Here is a 19375-nt window from a genome sequence, read left to right on the forward strand (position 1 = left end):
TATGGAAATTTGAGAAACTTTTGTATGTTTTCTATCTCTGCTTTTTCCAACACCACAAATGCCTGTGTGTATAAAACACAGCTTTGGATTCAGGTCACTCTGACCTCTGGTAGACATGCAGAGTCAAAACACCATAAATAATTTGATTAAAGAACCCATATTATATTCTTTTACAATGTTTTATTTTGCAGTCTTAAGATCCATAAAAAAAAAAAGACGTTTTTGTGGTTTTAACTACCAAAAACATCTCAAAATAGTTTTACATCTCTTTCTGGAGCTCTAACAAGAAAAGGCTGTTTTGTGTCTGTGACTTTAAGACACTGATATCAATGGCCATCTGTTCTGATTGGCTGACTGCTTTTTGAATGCCCAGGCTGTTCTTCGGTCTCCTAATGTTAAAAGCAATGCTTTTCAGAGTCCCGAATTACAATAATTAGTTCATTAGAAAGAGTTGTTCACTAAAGTGCTGTTGCTTTGCTAAAAACGCCAAATTCCGTTTATATTTAATGATATTTTAAAAGTTTTCTTACTGAATATCAGAGACGAACGCTTGTTTTAAAATACTTTCCAGTCTTTTTTTTTTAAACTGATATTCAGTTCAGCATTTCTCTTGAACTTGCTGGGCCTTATTTCTGCATTTTGAGCTACTGAATGTCAATCAGGCTCACGTTCACTGTTTATTCCGATCCGCTGAACCCTCGCAGTGAGGGGATTTCCCGTCATGGCAGCTGCAGCAACACCAGTGGGTCTCCGCTCTCCTCTCAAACGGGCCAGCGTAGCATTTGCTCTTTGTGTTTAATCAGGGAAGTCTGTTAAAAGAACAGACCATTTGCAGGTTTGTGAGTGTTTATGTTCACGTGGCTTTGTACTGTAAGTGTAACCACATAAAGAATTGATAGAGCTCAAATTAGCCACCAGCTCACTCACTGAGTGCACGCTCACTCGCAATTGACTGAGAGCTCAACTGAAGTGAGAAATGAACAGATCGTTCCAGGAAACGATTCAGTCGAATAAGTTCCCCAAAAAGATATATATATATATTTCTTCATTAAACGTTTGCAATCAACACAACGCTACTTCGGTTCTTGTAGATTATTTGCTCCACGATGGAGTGATTGCTGAGTGTTTTGGTCCATGTGGGGGAGGAGGGGAGGCCTGGTCAGCTGCAGAGAACATGTACTATTTTTATTCATCTTTTCTTTAAAATTAACCATTTGGTTTCATAGGCAAAACAAGACATTTAAAAACTTTATCATGTGCTCTGGGAATGTGTGATGGGCATCTATCTTTCTAAAGACGCAGTCCTATTCAGACTGATATTGCTTTTCTATGAACAGTATTAAAATTTAAAAAAAAAAATTAAAAATACTGCATTTTTAACTACTTAAAACAGAATGCTGTAAAAATCCTCACATTTACAAAGCTGGAAAAAAAACCTGATCGATATCTGTGTTCAATAAATGGCTTAAATGATGTGAAAGTCGCTGTTGGTCAGTTTTCTGTTGATCAACAAACAAGTACAACATGAGACGCTAACTGCATGATGTCAGTATAAAGCTGGTCTGCCAGGTTGGGAATTCTCCACACAGCTTTGTCCTTAATTTTGGTAGAACAACCTGTTTACGTATTTGCATGACATTTCCAAGAGTAATGCTTTAATCTGCTTGTGATCGAGTGACTAGCGAGCCAGTAAACAGCACACACTCACACAGACACGCACGTATACAGCTGTATACCGCCACCCGTGATCAACCTGAATTCCTGGTTGGCACCTCACATGTGTTGTCTGACCCCCTCTCTCCTGCCAACTCTATTATGTAATGACACCTCAGCACATAATATGACAATACCACAGATATTTCTATACAATATGCAGACAGAAAAACAAAACACACACGGGCTCGCATGCACACGGACACATGCTTTTACCAGCAAGGGCAAACAGTGATTTCAACTTGCCTGGGCAGCGGAAACAAGTGCATGTGGTGAGAGCTGTATGAATTCATCTATTATATTACTGGAATGGCAAGTATTTTAGTGTGCACTCAGTAATCCCCTTCCAACATCTGCAAAGCACTAATTGTTCAGGCTCACAAGTGTATCTTTCAACAGTCGTCTCAACTCCCAAAATGATGTCAGCTAAATATAACGATGTGTATTATTGCTGTGCTTTAAATATTACATAAGAGCATTATTTATGAGTTAAGATATCCCCCTTTTTGAGTGTACGGTTATGGTATATTTCATCATGCTGACCCAGTTTTACTTCATTTTATCTGACAGGAGCTGTAAATCATCTTGGAAGATACAATCTCAAGGGAATCTGCTGTCTTTACTTCACACATGGACTGCCAGGACCTCGGTTTGGGTATCAGTGCGAGTGCACGTGCACGTGCTAAATCCCAAATCATCTACCAACAGTGTAATCTTTAATCTCTCACTTTTCTCTCATTCATAATGAGTTTGTTTGCCAACATCGCCTTCTCCACACACCCCTCTTTTTTTTTCTCTTTTTTTTTACTATTCTCTGCATATCCAAGCTGGTGATTCCCTCTCACTCAATGTACGTGAATAATTGAGCAGTCGTGTAAGATGGCGTCATCACGAGCAGGCTGCCGAGAACACATCCAGGCCAAAGAAACTGATGAGGATGTTATTTGCCTGTAGCTCGGCCGTGCCCCAAATATCACACACACAATGTCATGAGATACACGTGCGTCCTTGAAAATGTAGTCCTGGTATCGCTGTCTTTACCGTGTCCCCTGTTGGTGACATCACAGCAATGGGGACCACAGATGGTGGGCAGAGCCACCCCGCTAACCCCCCACACACAAGGCCCGTCATCGCTGTGATCTCCGGCAAGGCAGAAATGACTTCGAAATCGCTCTGATTTCCATCGCAGGGCCGGCCACTGTGCAATTTTAATGAGCATCCAGGCTGTTTTGGGACTACTCTGCACTAAAAAAAAAAAACCCTGTGGATTTAGGGTGAGTAAAAGCCTCTGTGTGTGTGTGTGTGTGTGTGTGTGTGTGTGTGTGTGTGTGTGTGTGTGTGTGTGTGTGTGTGTGTGTGTGTGTGTGTGTGTGTGTGTGTGTGTGTGTGTGTGTGTGTGGTTGTAAAGTCACAGTCTGGCTTCACCTCACGTGAGTTTCACTGGAGTGCAGCGAGTGAATTATGGGGGAGGGGAGTTTAGAATAAGTGAACAAGTGTCTCATAGTGTCTTTCCCTTCATTATGTGCACGGCACATGGAGAAAAACCGGACAGACACCCTTAAATCATTAACTTGTTAAAAGTAATAAGGGGACGTGGCCCCAAAATTAAAACCTACACAACAAGGGATAAGAGGCGCAGTAAGTCAATTATGTGCAATCCTATTGATGCACGGACACACATGCTCAATTAATCCAACACATGCGTGTTGGATACTGAGAGAAGTGAAAACAAATGAGAGCGTTAATACTGCTATAACAATGACTGGTTTGTCTCCACCTTCTGCCGTAATAGAAACAACACACAACATGCTACACGGATCACCACGTGCCAACAAATGAACTCAGAACAAAAGGATGTAGCTGGTGGAAACAAATAGTATTGAGAATGAGAGGGGAAAACAACAAATGTCCACCACGCTCCCAAAAACTGCAGTGAGGTCAGGTCTCCTTCCCGTGCCCTCCACACATCCTCTTCCAGTCCTTTTCCTCTTGCCCCCCCCCCCCTCCCCCGTTTCCATCCTCCAGAGGAGAAAGAGTGTGTGTGTGGGGGGTGGGGGGTAGCGGTGGGGGGGAGATGGAGGGCAAGGGCTTCTCTGCTAAAAACTGCATGGATACAAGGGGGGGCCGAGAGGGAGAGAGGAGGGGGAGGGGGGGGCGTCTCCGTTGTTGTTGTAACGTAGCACAGTCAGTGTGTCAGAGACAGGCCCATTGCAAAATCAGCCAGTCAGTGTGTTAGAGCGTGCGACGGGGAGTGGCACCCGCGTGTGCATGTGTTTATGACCGTGTGTGTGTGTGTGTGTGTGTGTGTGTGTGTGTGTGTGTGTGTGTGTGTGTGTGTGTGTGTGTGTGTGTGTGTGTGTGTGTGTGTGTGTGTGTGTGTGCGGCATGGCTGATTTCATCCCGTCTGAGCAGGGTGAAGTCAAACCACACCCTCTTAAAATTTGCCACTTTTGTGCCCATGTGTATGCAGTATCCATGGTTATGGTGGAGTGGGAAGAAAATGGTAAAAGTCTTTCTAGTTCAGGAATGTGAGTCAGATAATAAATAATTACATGAAAATAACAATCAATAATCAGTATGTTTTCTAAATCATTTTTCATTTAGTCTATAAAATGTCAGCATTAGTGAAAATGCCCACCACAATTTACCAGTCACAGTCCAAAACCCACAGATATAAAGTAAAAAAAAAAAAAAGAAGAGAAACTGGAACCAGTGAATGTTTGGGTTTTTTTGTTTCATAAATAACTTAAAATGATTAATCAATAATCAAAATTGTTTAATTTTTCTAACCACTTATTGTACATCATAGTCTACAGCTTTATGCCGTTTACAATTTAGATGATTTTCATCACAAACCTGCAGTCAAGTCTGAAGTAAAAATCACAACATGTTACATAATATTAAACTTACAAGCAGCCAGTGTATGTTTGTGTTTACAGAAACTTCTGATTTGTTTTCAATCACTTTGCAAAGAAATAAAAATCCCCCCTGGTGTGCTGGTGTGGCTGATAGAGCTGCAATGATTAATCGAGTAGTTGTTCAACAAAAAAATTCATCGCCAACTATTTTTATAATTGAGAAATATTAAAATTCTCAGATTTCAGCCTAAATGTAATTCTTTTCTGGTTCCTCTTGTGAGACATGATAATAAACTGAACATCTTTTGGCTGTGAATGTTGGTCAAGACATTTGGGCTTTGGGAAACATTTTGTCACAATTTAAATAACAGCTGATCAATTATTAGAGAAAATAATCAACAGATTAATCGATGATGAAAATAATAATTATTTGCAGCCTCAGTGGGCAGCACAGCCCACTTTGACTTTTTGACTTTTCACAATGCCCCAATACAGAGATCAGTTTGGGCCGATGTGTGATTGGTCTGTTCTGTCACCAGGAACCCAGCGGAGGCGCCACCATGCCAGGCTCCTCTCTGTTCCACTTATAGGAGGTATTGACTCTGTGAGCTCCCGACATAAACCACCAACTCGGATCAACACAAACTACAGTAGTGTAAGCACTCTGCAGTAGCAGCTGGTTGGAGGATCAGCCATCCCCCCCACTACTCTCAGTCCGATTACAGTGGCTGTAGTCTCACACCCTGCTGCCCCTCCTCACTCCCCTAGTCTTTCTCCCTTCATTGCCCCTCCCCCCACTCCCACGTACACACACTTCAAAATGTACAGTCTCTAAATCTGAACCCCATTGAGTCACACATCTGTTTAGTGAGAGCTGCTTTCCAAAGCCCAAGTCTTACTCACATCGTTATATCCGGCTAAAAACAAAAGCACAAACTGAATGTGTAAAAATATGTGCGGTGAACGCAGGTGAAACGTACCATAAAATACAGGCAGACAGTTCAGCTTTCCAAAATGTGTCATTTATTAAAAGATTTTTTTTTCCTTTTGTATCATGAAAAAACAAATTGAAAAAAATCAAGCCAGCAGAGTGCTATCATGTAAAGATGGGAGTGAGAGAAAGACAAGAGTTTAGTTTCGAAAGAAAATGGGATAGAGGGAGATGAAGGAGAGAAGACATGGGCAGACGAGTGCAGTGGAGTGGGGGATGGGACTGGGGGAGGGCGGGAGGGAAGGGGGGCTACAGTCAGCTTTTACATTATAAGAAGGCAGCTAAAATAAACAAGACATTATTATTATTATTATTTCTGACCAATCAGCAAGTGGTCACCACAGTAGAAAACATACATGAAAGAAGGACATAAACAATGAAAAATAAGTGCAATTGGTTTCTCTGTAATACCACAACCGTATAAATGCAGGAGTGGGGTGGAAGACACCCGCAGCCTCGGGTCTGGCAATAGACTCACCCCGCATCTGCGACTGAAGAGTTTGAACACTCATTACTCCAAAAAAAGGTAGGCAGTAACGTGGCGGCTGCCAGTCGCGCTGAGTTCACACGTGGTGCTTGTTGGAGGTATGTGGATATTTCCCCATCTCTAAAGAGTGCATGAACCACTCATACCAATTCAAAAAAAATATTTGTCGTCTAAATATTTACAGTACATCTTGCAATAAAGGTATATCCAATTACATCACTAAAACCCCTTTCCACATTTAGAAGAATATTGTGAGCAGATTTTGAAACATCGAAATTAGAGCTGGAATTAAGAGTAGCAGCGATAGAGGGTGGTGCAAATTAAGATTTCCTCCCTTACATTTATTCATAATTTCTCTGGGTTTTCTTCAAGTTTTCAAGAGCATCAGCTTTAAGTGCAGTTCAGTCTGTTCCCCTACTGAGCAGAACCGAAAACAAAGGCTACACTCACTAAATACTACATGACAAATAGTAGCCACCGCGGATGGCGTGTGTAAAATAGATGTAGGCAGTTTTGGATTGACTGTAGATGTCATGATACCAGAGCTGGACACCGGTTTGTCAGCAGTAGATGACACACTGTTGGTTTTGATGCCGTGAGTGACTTCAGATGGAAGATGACTACATGTAGGCTTTCATGATTGAACGTGTACTGTATTTGTGAGATACAAGCAAACAATCGAAACGCAGTATGAATGCACTGGAAGCACCAAATGCTTCTCTGAACACATCCTATTTGGTTAAAGGCACAGTAGTCCAATCATACGATTTCACTTCCTTCTTTTTTTTCTCCTCATGGTAGCAATAAAAACCACAAACAAAATGTCAACAGCATCTTCTCAATCGCCTCAAAATAATTGTAGGCCAAACTGTGCCGGCGCACGCAGGCCATAATCAGCTGCTCAATAAATAAATACAAACAATAAATAGATGCAGTATCAGATCAACACATGAATAAATTAACGGTGGGACTTGAGAGTCATGTCTCTGAGTGGATCTTATCGCTTTTAAACTCAGGCTGGTCTTTTTAAAGTCTTTCTTGGATTTTCGTGACGCTGATTGCCGCCGAGTTTGCAGCCAGTGGAGACGTCCGATCCACAGCGCGGCAGGAAAAGTTACGAGTTTACGATGTCACTCCTCTCGATGGCGACAACCCACCGGCCGAGTGCCCGAACAATTCTTGGATTACATTCGTGAGTTGTGACATCATCCCCCCCCCCTCTTCTATGACTCTGAACACACCACACGTACAGTATAATGCTGTTTTCTACGCCGTACTTCTCACATCACTAGCTACAAGATTTTCAAGGACTTCAATGTCACTTATATTTCCTCTGCAAGCCAGATGCCTCAGTCCTATCTACAAGTAAATGTCAAGTCAAACATGTCTCCTGCCGTAAGGCTGGAATCGGCTCACTAACTCTGGGTTGGATCCTAATTCCACTTACCTCATTACCATAAACACTGAAGCTTTCATTCTTGATATGGACATCAGCTTTGCTATTTTCAGAGTTTGTGTCCTTCAAGTTAGAGGTCTGTTCGAACAGCCATCTCTCAATATATTGATTGCTTTCATGCTGAGGAGGAACTATCATTTACTCCTCAATATTCCTCAGAATCTCTTATTGGTCATTATAACCTGTAAATCATTTTACTTTTTTTTTTTCCTTTCTCCTTTCTCCTTCAACCTCAACCACTTTTGTCCACATTTTTAGATCATTATGTACTTGTTCTTTGATGGATTTGATTCATTATGTCCAGTTGTTTGAAATAACTGTGGTCTTGATGAGGGGTTATCTTTGATCCAACGTTTGTTTTCAACATCTATAACCAACAATTCTTTCCTCCCCTTCTCTCTTTAATGCATTTATAATCACAGGCCCTTCAGCCTCTTCCCTCCTTCCTGCCACGGCAGCTTTTAGCCCGGTGGTGTAGTAACAAAGCGAGGCTGCCGGCTCTTTGCTTGTCCAGTGCATCAGGTCTCTAAGGTGGTGGCGGACTCCCTGGGCAAAGGCTTAAGTGTGACACGAGGAGATTCGCTTTGACCCTGACACGTCTCAGAGTTCCCTCTCTCACTCTGTTGTCCAGCAACAGGCTGGCTTTGGCTCCGGATCGGCTTCGGATTTCTGGGGTGCTTGTAAGGTGTGGTGGAGGAGATGGAGCTGTCTTGTGTAGCTGGACTGCCCCGCCTGCTCGGTATGAGGACATTTTCGTTGCTACCTGCCGCTATTGAGCCCTCGTGCGAGGTGCAGGCCGTCCGTGGGGACGGGATGGGGGCGACGTGCACCCACGTCAGGCTTGGCTCGGAGCTTTGACCTGCTTTGTACTTTGATTGCTTTCCTGCTTTGTCGCTGTCACTGTCTTTTCCCTTTGTGTCATTATTGGGCTGGCTGTTACTGGCCACGTCTGGCGAATTCTGGTTCGTATCGGAAGCGAGTGGCAGCGAGGAAGGAGGGTCAACCCTTTCATCTTGATCCCGCTTCCCCCTCTTCTCTTCAGCGCTGATACGAGGGCACTTGACAAGTACGGGGGAAGGCGTGGGGGAGTCTGTTCCTGTCCAGCTGAGTCTGCGCTTCTGGAAAATGAACAGGAGAGTAATTTACCATATGAAACTCAATTTGTGGTGGTGCGGGTGCTAACAAGGCTCTTGCACACCCAGGAATGCGAGTGTTCTCACCTTGACGGGAATATGTAACTGATCCCTGTGTTTGTGCGGCGGAGTGGAGCTGGAAGTGTCCTGGAGGGAGCGAGCACGGGACGTGGCGACGCTGGAGGCTGCAGACACAGGCTGAGTGGAGATTTGGGGAAACCAAAGCTTTAACATCATCTCAACCTGGAGCAGAGTGTTCAGGTACTTCTCCCTGCAGTGAACAGAAGAGAGAAGGACATACATCTTAAGTGAGGAACAGGAATGCCAGTGTGTTACTGTAAACATTGAGTTAAAAGTTCTCCTGAAGTTTGGTCTTTCTCTGCACTGCCGGTGAATGTTGTAACTCTACCTACGCCCAGGACTGTTCAATAAAACATGCAACAGGAGATGAGGCTTGAAATTTAAAACTACCCCCCACTCGTCCCTTGTACAGTTTAATAATCATGTACATTCTCAGATCGCACTGAAGCTGGGACATGATGAGATGGAGTGACGGATAGAAACTCGGGAGGACGGACGGTGGAACAATGTGGACGACATCTTACCCGCTGTTGGGTCTCTGCAAAACCCCCACAATCCTCTGGATTCGATCCATGGCAACGCTCTGCTGGAAACTACTCAAACCTGTCAATCAAAAACATAATCCTGCAGTCAGCATCTCCACTCTGAGACTCTATATTCCCAGGAAATGCATGGACATGTCGACATGCGCAGTCAGACACCACTTTCGCTCTTGATATCGGTAAAGTCTCGTGAGCTAATGAGTCAGCTGTCGACTGTAACTGTCGTTTCACCCACGCTGCACTTTGGACTGCATCAATACAGGCTGCTGCGTAAAAGGAGCACACACTGTAGCAATGGACTGAAGCCGCTTCGATCATGCAAACTTGAGTTCGGCATCTACACTTTTAGCCGCCAGTGTGTACACATGCTCGCCCCGGGGCAGTGAAGTAAGGATGCTTACCACGCTCGAATCGGCCCCTCTTCAGTCCATTCAGCAGCTCCAGCAACGGCCTGATGAAACCCTGCAGCTCAGCACACTGACAGAGGAAGAGGGAGAGAAGATAGATTACTACCGAGGCTGTCTGCTGGGCTTTCCTCTGCACACACATTGCTATGTCATCCCTCTTTCTTTTCCTTACCTTTTGAGCGAACAGCAGATCTCCCTGTGACTTTGGGGTCTGGCTGGCAGGAGCCGTCTCGCCGATGTGAGCCGCTTTGCCGGCACTCTCCGACCTGTACGGCTCCTCCTCTTCCTCTTTGTCGGTGAAGCCTTCGCAGGTCCACTGGGACCCGGGGCTCTCTGATCCCGCATCTCCGCTGGTCGTAGCCCTTCCCGCCCCGCTGATGATGATGGAGGAAGAGCTGTCCGTCAGAAAGACGTCAGCGTCATCCTCCGCCTGCTCCGAGTCGCTGAACACGAGGCTGTCGCTGGAGCTCAGGGAATCAAAGGAGGGCTGAGAGGAAGTGCTGCCCTGGGACTGCATAGCTGTTGGGGCAGCAGGAGAGGGTTGGGATTATTACAATTCAGCTTAGACAGAAACACTAAAACCAGCATGTTTGAAGTTGGTACTCAAGTGGGAGGCGGTTCAAATGTTGACAGACATGAAGCGAGAGACACCGAAACAAATTAATCGCACAAAACTGCCTTACCTCCATTACTCCATTTCCCTGTCTCCCCAAAATAATAACCCCTATTACTCAAAATGGTGGGTATACCGGTGCCCTAGTTTAACATGGTGCAGAGTGGGAATGGGGGTAGGCAGTAGGCACACAATGGTAGTGCATGTCTCGCTCCCATTGAAGAGATTGGAGACTGGAGGAGAGTAAAATGTGAGGGGGATGGGAGCTTGTAGAGTAGTGAAATCAGAATAGGCTCTCTCGCTCGCTCTCTCTCTCGCTCAGCCTCCGGTGCTCTCTCTAGCCCCTCCTCTCTGTCTCGCTCTCCATCCCCCCCTGGATTCACTCACTCACTCTCTCACTCACTCACACAACACACACACACACACTCGCTCTCTCACAACACACACACACCACTCTCTTTCCTCTCCGGCTGCATTTCGGTATGCCTCTCATCTCTCTGCTCTGCTTTCAGCTCATCCTGTTCGTTATGCACACAAGCGTGGTGCCCTGCTCTTCCTTTCCTGTCCAAACCAGCCCTCCTCCTCCTCTCTCACTCACATTTTACATTCTGTATCTGCGGCCATGTGCCTTTCTCTCATTTGTCTTTCAGTTTCTTTTTCTTGGTCCTGCGTAATCCCCCGAGTGCCTGCTGCTGGTCTCTGATCCCACCGACACAGAAGGGGGGGAAATTACTGGGCGAACAGGAACAACCCAACACAGATCTTATCATAAATAAAAGTCTAAACTCGTACAGATTCAGCCCACACAGAAAGCAAAGCGAGAAAAGACCCGCTCATTAAAGTGGATGCAATGTCTTAAACCTGTTCTGCTTTGATCACAGAATGCGTCGGAGTGTCTCTGATGGCTGGAAAACCCAGATGTCGCGTAGTTTACACGAATGTGTCAAGAGCGCAATGTGGTCCTTATTCCTATTTTTGTCCACGCCCTTTCTGATTTGGCTTATTCAGCCTGTGGCGGATGGAGATAAGAGGTGGGAGTGTGCATGTGTCGGCGGCACAGCCTGCACAGGTAGGCATGGACCATGAGGCTGCGTCTCAGGTGTTGGCCGCCTGCCTCTTGTCTGCTCCGCACCACGATACCAACAACGGGAACTAACACGCCACACATTTTAATACAAAGTGCTCAGCACATTTGAAACACACAGAATCTGAAATAATCCCACTAACATGATCATAAAGCAAACGTCAAACAAGAAAAACGTTTTTATTTTTTTGTATCGTTGTATTGTTCTGTTAATATAAAAGCGATGACAATTTGTGAATGAAAGTAGCTGCAACAAAACACCACGAGGAAATAAAATAAGCTTTAATACGGGGAGCACATACAGGATGTAGCGGGACAGGAAATTCCTTTAGGCTAGCCTGCCAACTTCGGGGGACGTTAGCCACAAAGCAGAAAACGGACGGAGGAAATACTCACCTTCGGTAATGTGAGGGGAAAAAAACAAAAAATAGCAGCTGCCAAAAACGATCGATGACGGCTCTACCTCCTACTTTAATACGACAGATCCGTCAGCACACACTCCGTGGATGGAGCAGCATCGGGGCGCCCAGCCTCAGCTCTCACACACGCTCACCGCCCGGCTGCTCATCGGTCTGTGCCTTTGCTAGCTCTTTCTCTCGACAGTTTACGAGCGTCAACATGTGCGCTGATCCACGTGCCCACGTTTTGCACGCATTCTATTGGCTCCCGTCCCGGCGGCGGCGCACGCCATTGGCCGAACCGTCCAGCCAGTGATTGCTTTACGAGCCGCTGATTGGACGGCCGTCCGGGCACTCACGGTCCTGCCCACTCATGTGTCGCCCGTTGTGTATGGTGTCGGGCAGGGCTGCTCTACTACAGCGAGCGGGTGTAAACACACGCACGGACACGCACGCACGCACAAGAGCTTCGGCCCAGGAGATGGCACAATGTTTTATGCATCTGATGTAGACAGAAATGAGGACCCCGCCCACTCCCACCGAAAACATAGGAACACGCGCATGCTGTGAGTGCGCCAGAAAATGAGAAACCTTATGCAACTCAACTCACCGATTAATGGTTTAATAGAATAAATGTTTGCGGAGATCCAGCAAAGCCTGATGACCTTTCCTCCACTCACTATCATTCAAAGGGAGAGGTCATAAAGTCATTTTTCTGCATTGGGATGAAAGCCCACCCAGACACATAAACACCTTTCTCCTGGACTGTGTAGAGCAGATTTGACACCTGCCAATCGAAAATATAATTCAAAGGTGACATATTTTGACTGAGTTCAGCCACACTTCCACTCAGACCAGGTTATTATCACTATGTGGAATTATATTGCATCACATTGCACAGTCTGTCTCCAGGCAGTTTCAATAGGTCTGTGTTGTATGTCTGAAGATTGTATAAGAGCATAGATATATAATATATAATATTTCTGTTTTTATCTCATAGCTAGGAACAGGCCAGAATATCATATATTTCTTCTCAGTATTGCCATGACTAAGTCTCCCTATTATCCCAAAGTAATTCTCTCCGTCAGCGATATCTTGCCTAATGTAACTGTCACTGTATGGGTGAAATTATTCTGTTGCTTCCATTTAGTATTTTTCCTGCACTTTCACAATTAAAAAAAAGGGTCAGTATTTTCTTGCCTTGCTTTGTAAGCTAGATAGATAAACAGCTGAAACATTTGACGTCACAAATGTGATATTTTGGTATATTTAACATAATGTGATATTGTATTTGGTTTTGTGTCATTGTGCTTGTATCTTTAAATTGAAATTAATAATTATTCAAAGTGCAGTGGCCATAACACCACGAGTCAGTTTTCATGACCATGACCTACAGCCTCCCCCTCCTATAGGTTCCCAGTGAACCCAATGACACTCACTTGAAACATGCAGTGCATTATACCAGCATGTATAGACCACACAGCATCATCTGTCACACTCATTATGTATTGGTATTTTCTCTCCTCACAAGACTTTAATTGCCGGTCAGTTATGTTGGCTTTTAGTGTTATTTTTAGACGTAAAGTATCAGTTTGAAGAGCGGTGGATGCCTCTTAGGAGCTTTGGTAATGCAGTCAGGAATGAAGGACGTGCCCTTCCCCCACTGTACATACAACATACACATGAACCTACTGACCCTCTTTACCATCCACACAACAGGCTGTGACCTGGTTTGAGTGACAATATCTGTGTTTGAGAGCTGTAACTATACAGTCCCTCAGTATCTGCAAGACCAGGTGAGCAAACTACCTCCTTTTATTGTAAAAACACAATAATGCTTGACCTTTGGTAATGGTAAACCAAGGACAAGGTTCCTGCTTGTGTATGCGTAACAGAGACCAGGTTGAAAAAGCTCCCTACCCCCCGCAGCATTCCTCTGCAGCACACGAACCCAATGAACCCACTCTGAGTTCATGGGTGCTGAAGACCACCCCCATCCTTTCCATCTTTCCATCTCCCTTCCCCCTAAACCCCTTCCCCCACCTGCTTTCTGTGTGTTTTTCTCTAAATCCCCTTCTCGTTATCGTCCCTTGTATTGACGTAGTTCAGAATCCAATAAGAGTGGCCATGACAAACCTAAGCCTAAGTGGGTCAAAGTGCGTTGCGTCAAACTGGTATCTAAGGGTGGAAATCAGAGACTTCTTCAATTGGGTTACACTGGTAGAAATGGAAGAATGCACATATGGAATAAAGTCTGTTTTGCCAGCTCTGAAGGTACATTACGGTGTAAATGATTTGTAGATGTTGGAGTTTAGATTTAGACTTGGATTTGGACTTTATTAATCCCACAGTGGGGAAATTTTGTTGTTACAGCAGCAAAGAAACACAAAAAAAGAGGCACACAATAAGACAACATTTACAAATATGTATACATAAAATAAGATGGATAAAAATAATTATTTTAGAGAAAAATAAGATCAATGAATAAATAAATACACACACACACAAACTATATATACAAAAAAAACAAATCAAATTAAATAAATAAATACGGCTTGGGATGAGTGGAAAAGTGGAAAAATGTCAGGTGCTATGAAATGATGTATGGTGCAATGTCATTTAAGACTGGTGTTGAAAAGTATGTAGTATGTCCTCAAAAGCATATGGTATAGATTTATGTCAGGAGGAAGCTGAAACAGCTTAATTACAGTATGTTTACACATATTAAATACATTATTATTAATAATATTTCTGAAATGATAAAGGTCTTTTGTCTTTCATTCTTGTTCACTCTGAAAGCATGCAAGCGTTTAGGTACTGAAAGCGGGCAGATGTTCCTGTAAGGCCAAATGCTCGGCATGTATGGTGAGAGCTAGACACCACAACAGAAATCGTATCCGCTTATGGGAAGACAAGAAGCCCTGAGAGAGACTAAACTTTATCTCTTCTTATTGCAGAGGCTAATTAATATATCAAGTTTCACCTGGAAACTACTACAGCTGGGGAGCAATTACACACTGCTACTCTGTCCTCTCTGCACTGCACATATCTACCAGGCTTCTTCTTCAGCCTCCTCATCACTACAGGTAATGTAGTTATTCATTCTTATTGCAATTGAATAATTTTCAGAAAAGAAAAGAAGGAAACATTTGGTATTCTTCGTGTAGTGTTTGCATATGCCTTGACAGTTAATTTCATGGCAAGACAAGCAGGGACAGCTCCACTTAAGTATTCCTTTTCAAATTAAAAGCATTCATTATTTAGTTTGAAGCCCTAATTGATCACCTACTTCTTAATTATCAACCATCATCTCTCCTCCTTTCGGTTAGATTTCTTTACTGATGGATTTGCATTGGTGCAACAGCGCGTGCATAATACTCCCGTTTCAGATGTCGAGATTTAATATTTACAATCGCTGTTACCTCAACGGATACCAATTTGTTAATATACATTAAGGAATTAAAAAAAAAAAACGACTGTATAAGCAACTTCTCAAATAAAATGAAACACCAATGTTTTATTCATAGTCAAGCACCATCTTCTGCCACGGCTGCAGAGGTTCTCTCCGCTCACATTGGCGGAGCAGAGACATGTGTGCCACAGTATAAACAGAGGGATCTTCACATGTCGGAGAGGCGCTCCGCTGCTAGATTTGTGAATGAAATCAGCTGACTCCCCCCGTGCGTAGACGTAGCCAATAGCATGTAGAAATATTTTAACCACGCCCCTCGGGAACGCTGGGTAGCCAATTGGAGGCCGGCGAGGGCTACCGCTGTTGCATAATTTTGCTGTTGCGCTTCACGTTTGAGCGGTCCTGTGCACAGCGTGAAAAAGACAGAGCATGGAGATAGACTGAGGATGTGGAGAACAAATAAAGCTGTGGTGTTAATGCCAGAGATGTGAGTTTATGTCGAAAATAACTCTGACCAGTCAAAGAAATCACTGTCAAGTAACTCTAAATCGAGAGCAGTAAAGAGTCTAACATGAAGTTGAGATTAAGCGTTGTGAAAACAGGAATATAGCCTATAGCGACAATCTGATGGATTACAGTAAAGTGCTGACAAAGAAAAACATCTCGCTGCAAATATAGAGCTACATATGAGCAGACATGTTAATTTTAGGCTATATATCTTAATGTAGTCCTGCATCATTCAGATTACATTAAATAAAAGAAATAATAGACCTAATCAATTTATTAGAATAGGGAAACTGGCAAAGTAGTTTACCAGTATCTATCTATCTATCTATCTGTCTGTCTGTCTGTCTGTCTGTCTGTCTGTCTGTCTGTCTGTCTGTCTGCCTGCCTGCCTGCCTGCCTGCCTGCCTGCCTGCCTGCCTGCCTGCCTGCCTGCCTGCCTATCTATCTATCTATCTATCTATCTATCTATCTATCTATCTATCTATCTATCTATCTATCTATCTATCTATCTATCTATCTATCTATCTATCTATCTATCTATCTATCTATCTATCTATCTATCTATCTATCTATCTATCTATCTATCTATCTATCTATCTATCTATCTATCTATCTATCTATCTATCTATCTATCTATCTATCTATCTATCTATCTATCTATCTATCTATCTATCTATCTATCTATCTATCTATCTATCTATCTATCTATCTATCTATCTATCTATCTATCTATCTATCTATCTATCTATCTATCTATCTATCTATCTATCTATCTATCTATCTATCTATCTATCTATCTATCTATCTATCTATCTATCTATCTATCTATCTATCTATCTATCTATCTATCTATCTATCTATCTATCTATCTATCTATCTATCTATCTATCTATCTATCTATCTATCTATCTATCTATCTATCTATCTATCTATCTATCTATCTATCTATATACCTATATACCTATATACCTACATACCTACCAACCATGTTTCTCTTCCAGACTTCGCATACATGATGCAGTGAGTGATGTAACCTTTGCAGTTTTATTTTAATGTTTTAAGTTTATCCTTGACTCCACGTGATGTAATCTACATCAAAAGACTCTTGGCTGAATTGCCCGAGATTTTAAAGGAAAATGCACCCTAAAAGACAATATACAGCATATTCTAGTTTAAAAACGTAAAGCAGAGCACCAACACTTATTGGTGATGTAATTTGGTGGCAGTTAGTGGTTTACAGAAGTGGAATGTTTTTTTTTTTTTGTTACACCCACATTAGTTTTTTTTTTTACGTGAATGCCTATTTTCCATCGAAATGAGTGTCGTTGTTCCATTATTCACCGCTAAAGGAGCAGATCCAGGATCGTAGCCAATCTTTCCAATGTTACAGGAGGGAATAACATATGTACATTTCGGTGTTTTTGCTTACGGACTCAAAATATGTCGCGTGGAGAGGGCTCCCCCTCGTGTTCGTATTGAACAAGTGTTTTATAAAAGTTTTCTGTCCTAAATTCTTAGTTTATCTAACCTTTTTTTAACATGGAGACATAGTGTACGTCCCAAAATCAGTCAGATTTTGTTCAGACTATAAATAGTGTCCATACATTAAACAGGTTCTTACAAAGAATGATGCATCCTAAAAAAAGAAAACGATAAATGCTGATTGTTCTGACTAAAAAGACATGAAACAGTGCCAATCAATTTGGGATGAAAATTATTTATATTATTATTATTTTCTAATATTTTGTACCCTGGACATGCCACAATGTCCTCTGTGAAAAAGGCCGGTAAAGACACCTCATGACACACAAAAATCAAAGACAAAAAAAAAAAAAATCACATTATTGTGGGTTTAATTCTGACCAATCTAACACAGCTGCAACCACTGATTGATTCACTGATTAGTTAACCAGCAGAAAATACATCTGCAATCTTTCTAATACATTATTTCAGTCACATTCTTCAGCTTCATTCATGTGAGCACTTGTTGTTTCTCCCGTCCTGTATGACAGTATTACACAGATTTATTCAGTCAAAACAAGACAATTGAAGTCACAAATCCATTTGGATGCTTTTCAGAACTTTTATCAATATTTTCTGTCATTATACAGACAAATCATAGAACTATTTAACGATGAAAATAACAGTGGTGAAAGAAGTATTCAGATCTTTTACTCAAGTTAAAGTACCACTACCACGATTAAAAATACTCCTATAAGTAAAATGTCTGCATTGAAAATCCTACTTAAGTAAACGTACATACTGTAGCTCCAAAAGTAAGTATTATAGTCTAAATATCAAAAGTATTTGCAGAATGTCAGTCCCTACGACTCCTATATTTTAATAGATTACATTAATAATACTGTTGCATCAATGTATATGCATCATTTTAATGCAGTAACTGCTCAAGGTGTCAGTAAGGTTTGATCCGTAACCTTGAATGTTTTAACTGGATACAGTTAGCTGGTTTATTCAGTGCTTCCCAACACAGAAGCTGAGCCCCTCCAAAGGGTTGCAAGACCAACTAAAGGGGTCAAGAGATAATTCATGGGAGAATAAACATACATTTGAATTGACTTTTCTCTAAGCTTTGCCTCTTTTTGAAAAAAAAAAAAAAAATAGAAGAGTTTGGTTTAAACTAAGCTATCTAAGGCATTCAGAGGAGAAATGTCTGTTTTTTGGGTGAACTGATGACATGACAAAGAGACACAACTGGACAGTGATGTTTTTGTCACAAGCCAGAAAAATGGTCTGGGATTCAGTGGCTTAATGTTGTATTTTTTTAAACTAAAATTTTTTTTTCAAACGAAGAAAATTTATATTTAAAAGTAACTAAAGCTGCTAAATATATAGTGGAACAAACAAACAATATTTCCCTCGGATATGTGTTAGAGTGGAAGAATAAAATTGCATAAAATGGATATACAGTAGTCAAGTAAATTAAAAATAAACTATGGCAAATTTGTACTTAAGTACATCTACTTAGTTACATTCCACCACTGTAAAATAATCAACTAATTGATTAATAACAAAAAAACTCTTGATGGTTGTAGCCCAGATTACATTGGGTCTAATAGTTAGTAGTAAGAATTGTTAGTAATTAGTCATTCGAATGTAGTGTCACTTTAATGTGACTGCTCTGCAGATGAAATATACTTCATATGCCTAACCATCACATACAAAACATAGTATAAAATATAGTATAAGCTTGCATATGTTTGTTATGGGTTACTTATGTAAATGGTGAGACTAGCCAACATATTACACAGACTCATTCATTTAAAATGAACAATTAGGAGCAGAATGGATTCCAACCAGAGGCTCGGGACTTCAGAAAGGATCTCTGAGATTAATCATGTTCAACTACAAGTTCAAGTTTATATACAGAATTCATAAGACTCTGCAGTGAAATTATTGTACCGTAATACTCCAAATTAAAAAATACAATTATCCAAAGATAGAATAAACAATAAAAGATGTAACGTATAAAGATGTAGTGTGGGTCATAAATAAGAAAATATATAAGATGCTGTTTACCTGTCAGCTAAAGTACAACAAATCAGTCTGAGAAGGGAAGAACTACTTACAAGTTAGTCATGCAGCCAGTGATGCGGCTTATTCTCTGTTTCTGTCATGTCTGATAATCATCGAGAGTAATAAGGCAAATAAAATCAAATGAAGTTCGTTGTCAAA

At 42.0% G+C, this 19375-nt stretch overlaps 1 protein-coding gene across 1 annotated transcript; it reads right to left on the reverse strand.

The window, feature by feature from the left end:
* Window positions 1-5571: 5571 nt before the first annotated feature.
* Window positions 5572-11956, reverse strand: LOC138619423 (circadian-associated transcriptional repressor-like). Its single transcript, XM_069695879.1, has 6 exons — window positions 11762-11956; window positions 9841-10187; window positions 9663-9738; window positions 9244-9322; window positions 8726-8909; window positions 5572-8623 (listed from the first exon to the last, which is right to left on the reverse strand). The coding sequence occupies exons 2-6, from the start codon at window positions 10183-10185 to the stop codon at window positions 8024-8026; spliced, it is 1284 nt and encodes a 427-aa protein (XP_069551980.1). The 5' UTR covers window positions 10186-10187; window positions 11762-11956; the 3' UTR covers window positions 5572-8023.
* Between the last annotated feature and the right edge of the window lie 7419 nt (window positions 11957-19375).

This window comes from Brachyistius frenatus, unplaced genomic scaffold, assembly GCF_029030835.1.
Source record: "Brachyistius frenatus isolate BFR_SWC_R1_liver_20210118 unplaced genomic scaffold, ASM2903083v1 Contig_20, whole genome shotgun sequence".
Taxonomy (NCBI): Eukaryota; Metazoa; Chordata; class Actinopteri; family Embiotocidae; genus Brachyistius; species Brachyistius frenatus.

What these genes read in the sequence shown, in the direction of transcription:
- LOC138619423 (XM_069695879.1), bottom strand. Translation starts at nt 10,185, where the DNA reads ATGCAGTCCCAGGGCAGCACTTCCTCTCAGCCCTCCTTTGATTCCCTG. An exon ending in ATCTGCTGTTCGCTCAAAAG is followed by an intron (nt 9,739 to 9,840) that starts GTAAGGAAAAGA and finishes TTCCTCTGTCAG; the next exon opens with TGTGCTGAGCTGCAGGGTTT. An exon ending in TTGCAGAGACCCAACAGCGG is followed by an intron (nt 8,910 to 9,243) that starts GTAAGATGTCGT and finishes TGTTCACTGCAG; the next exon opens with GGAGAAGTACCTGAACACTC.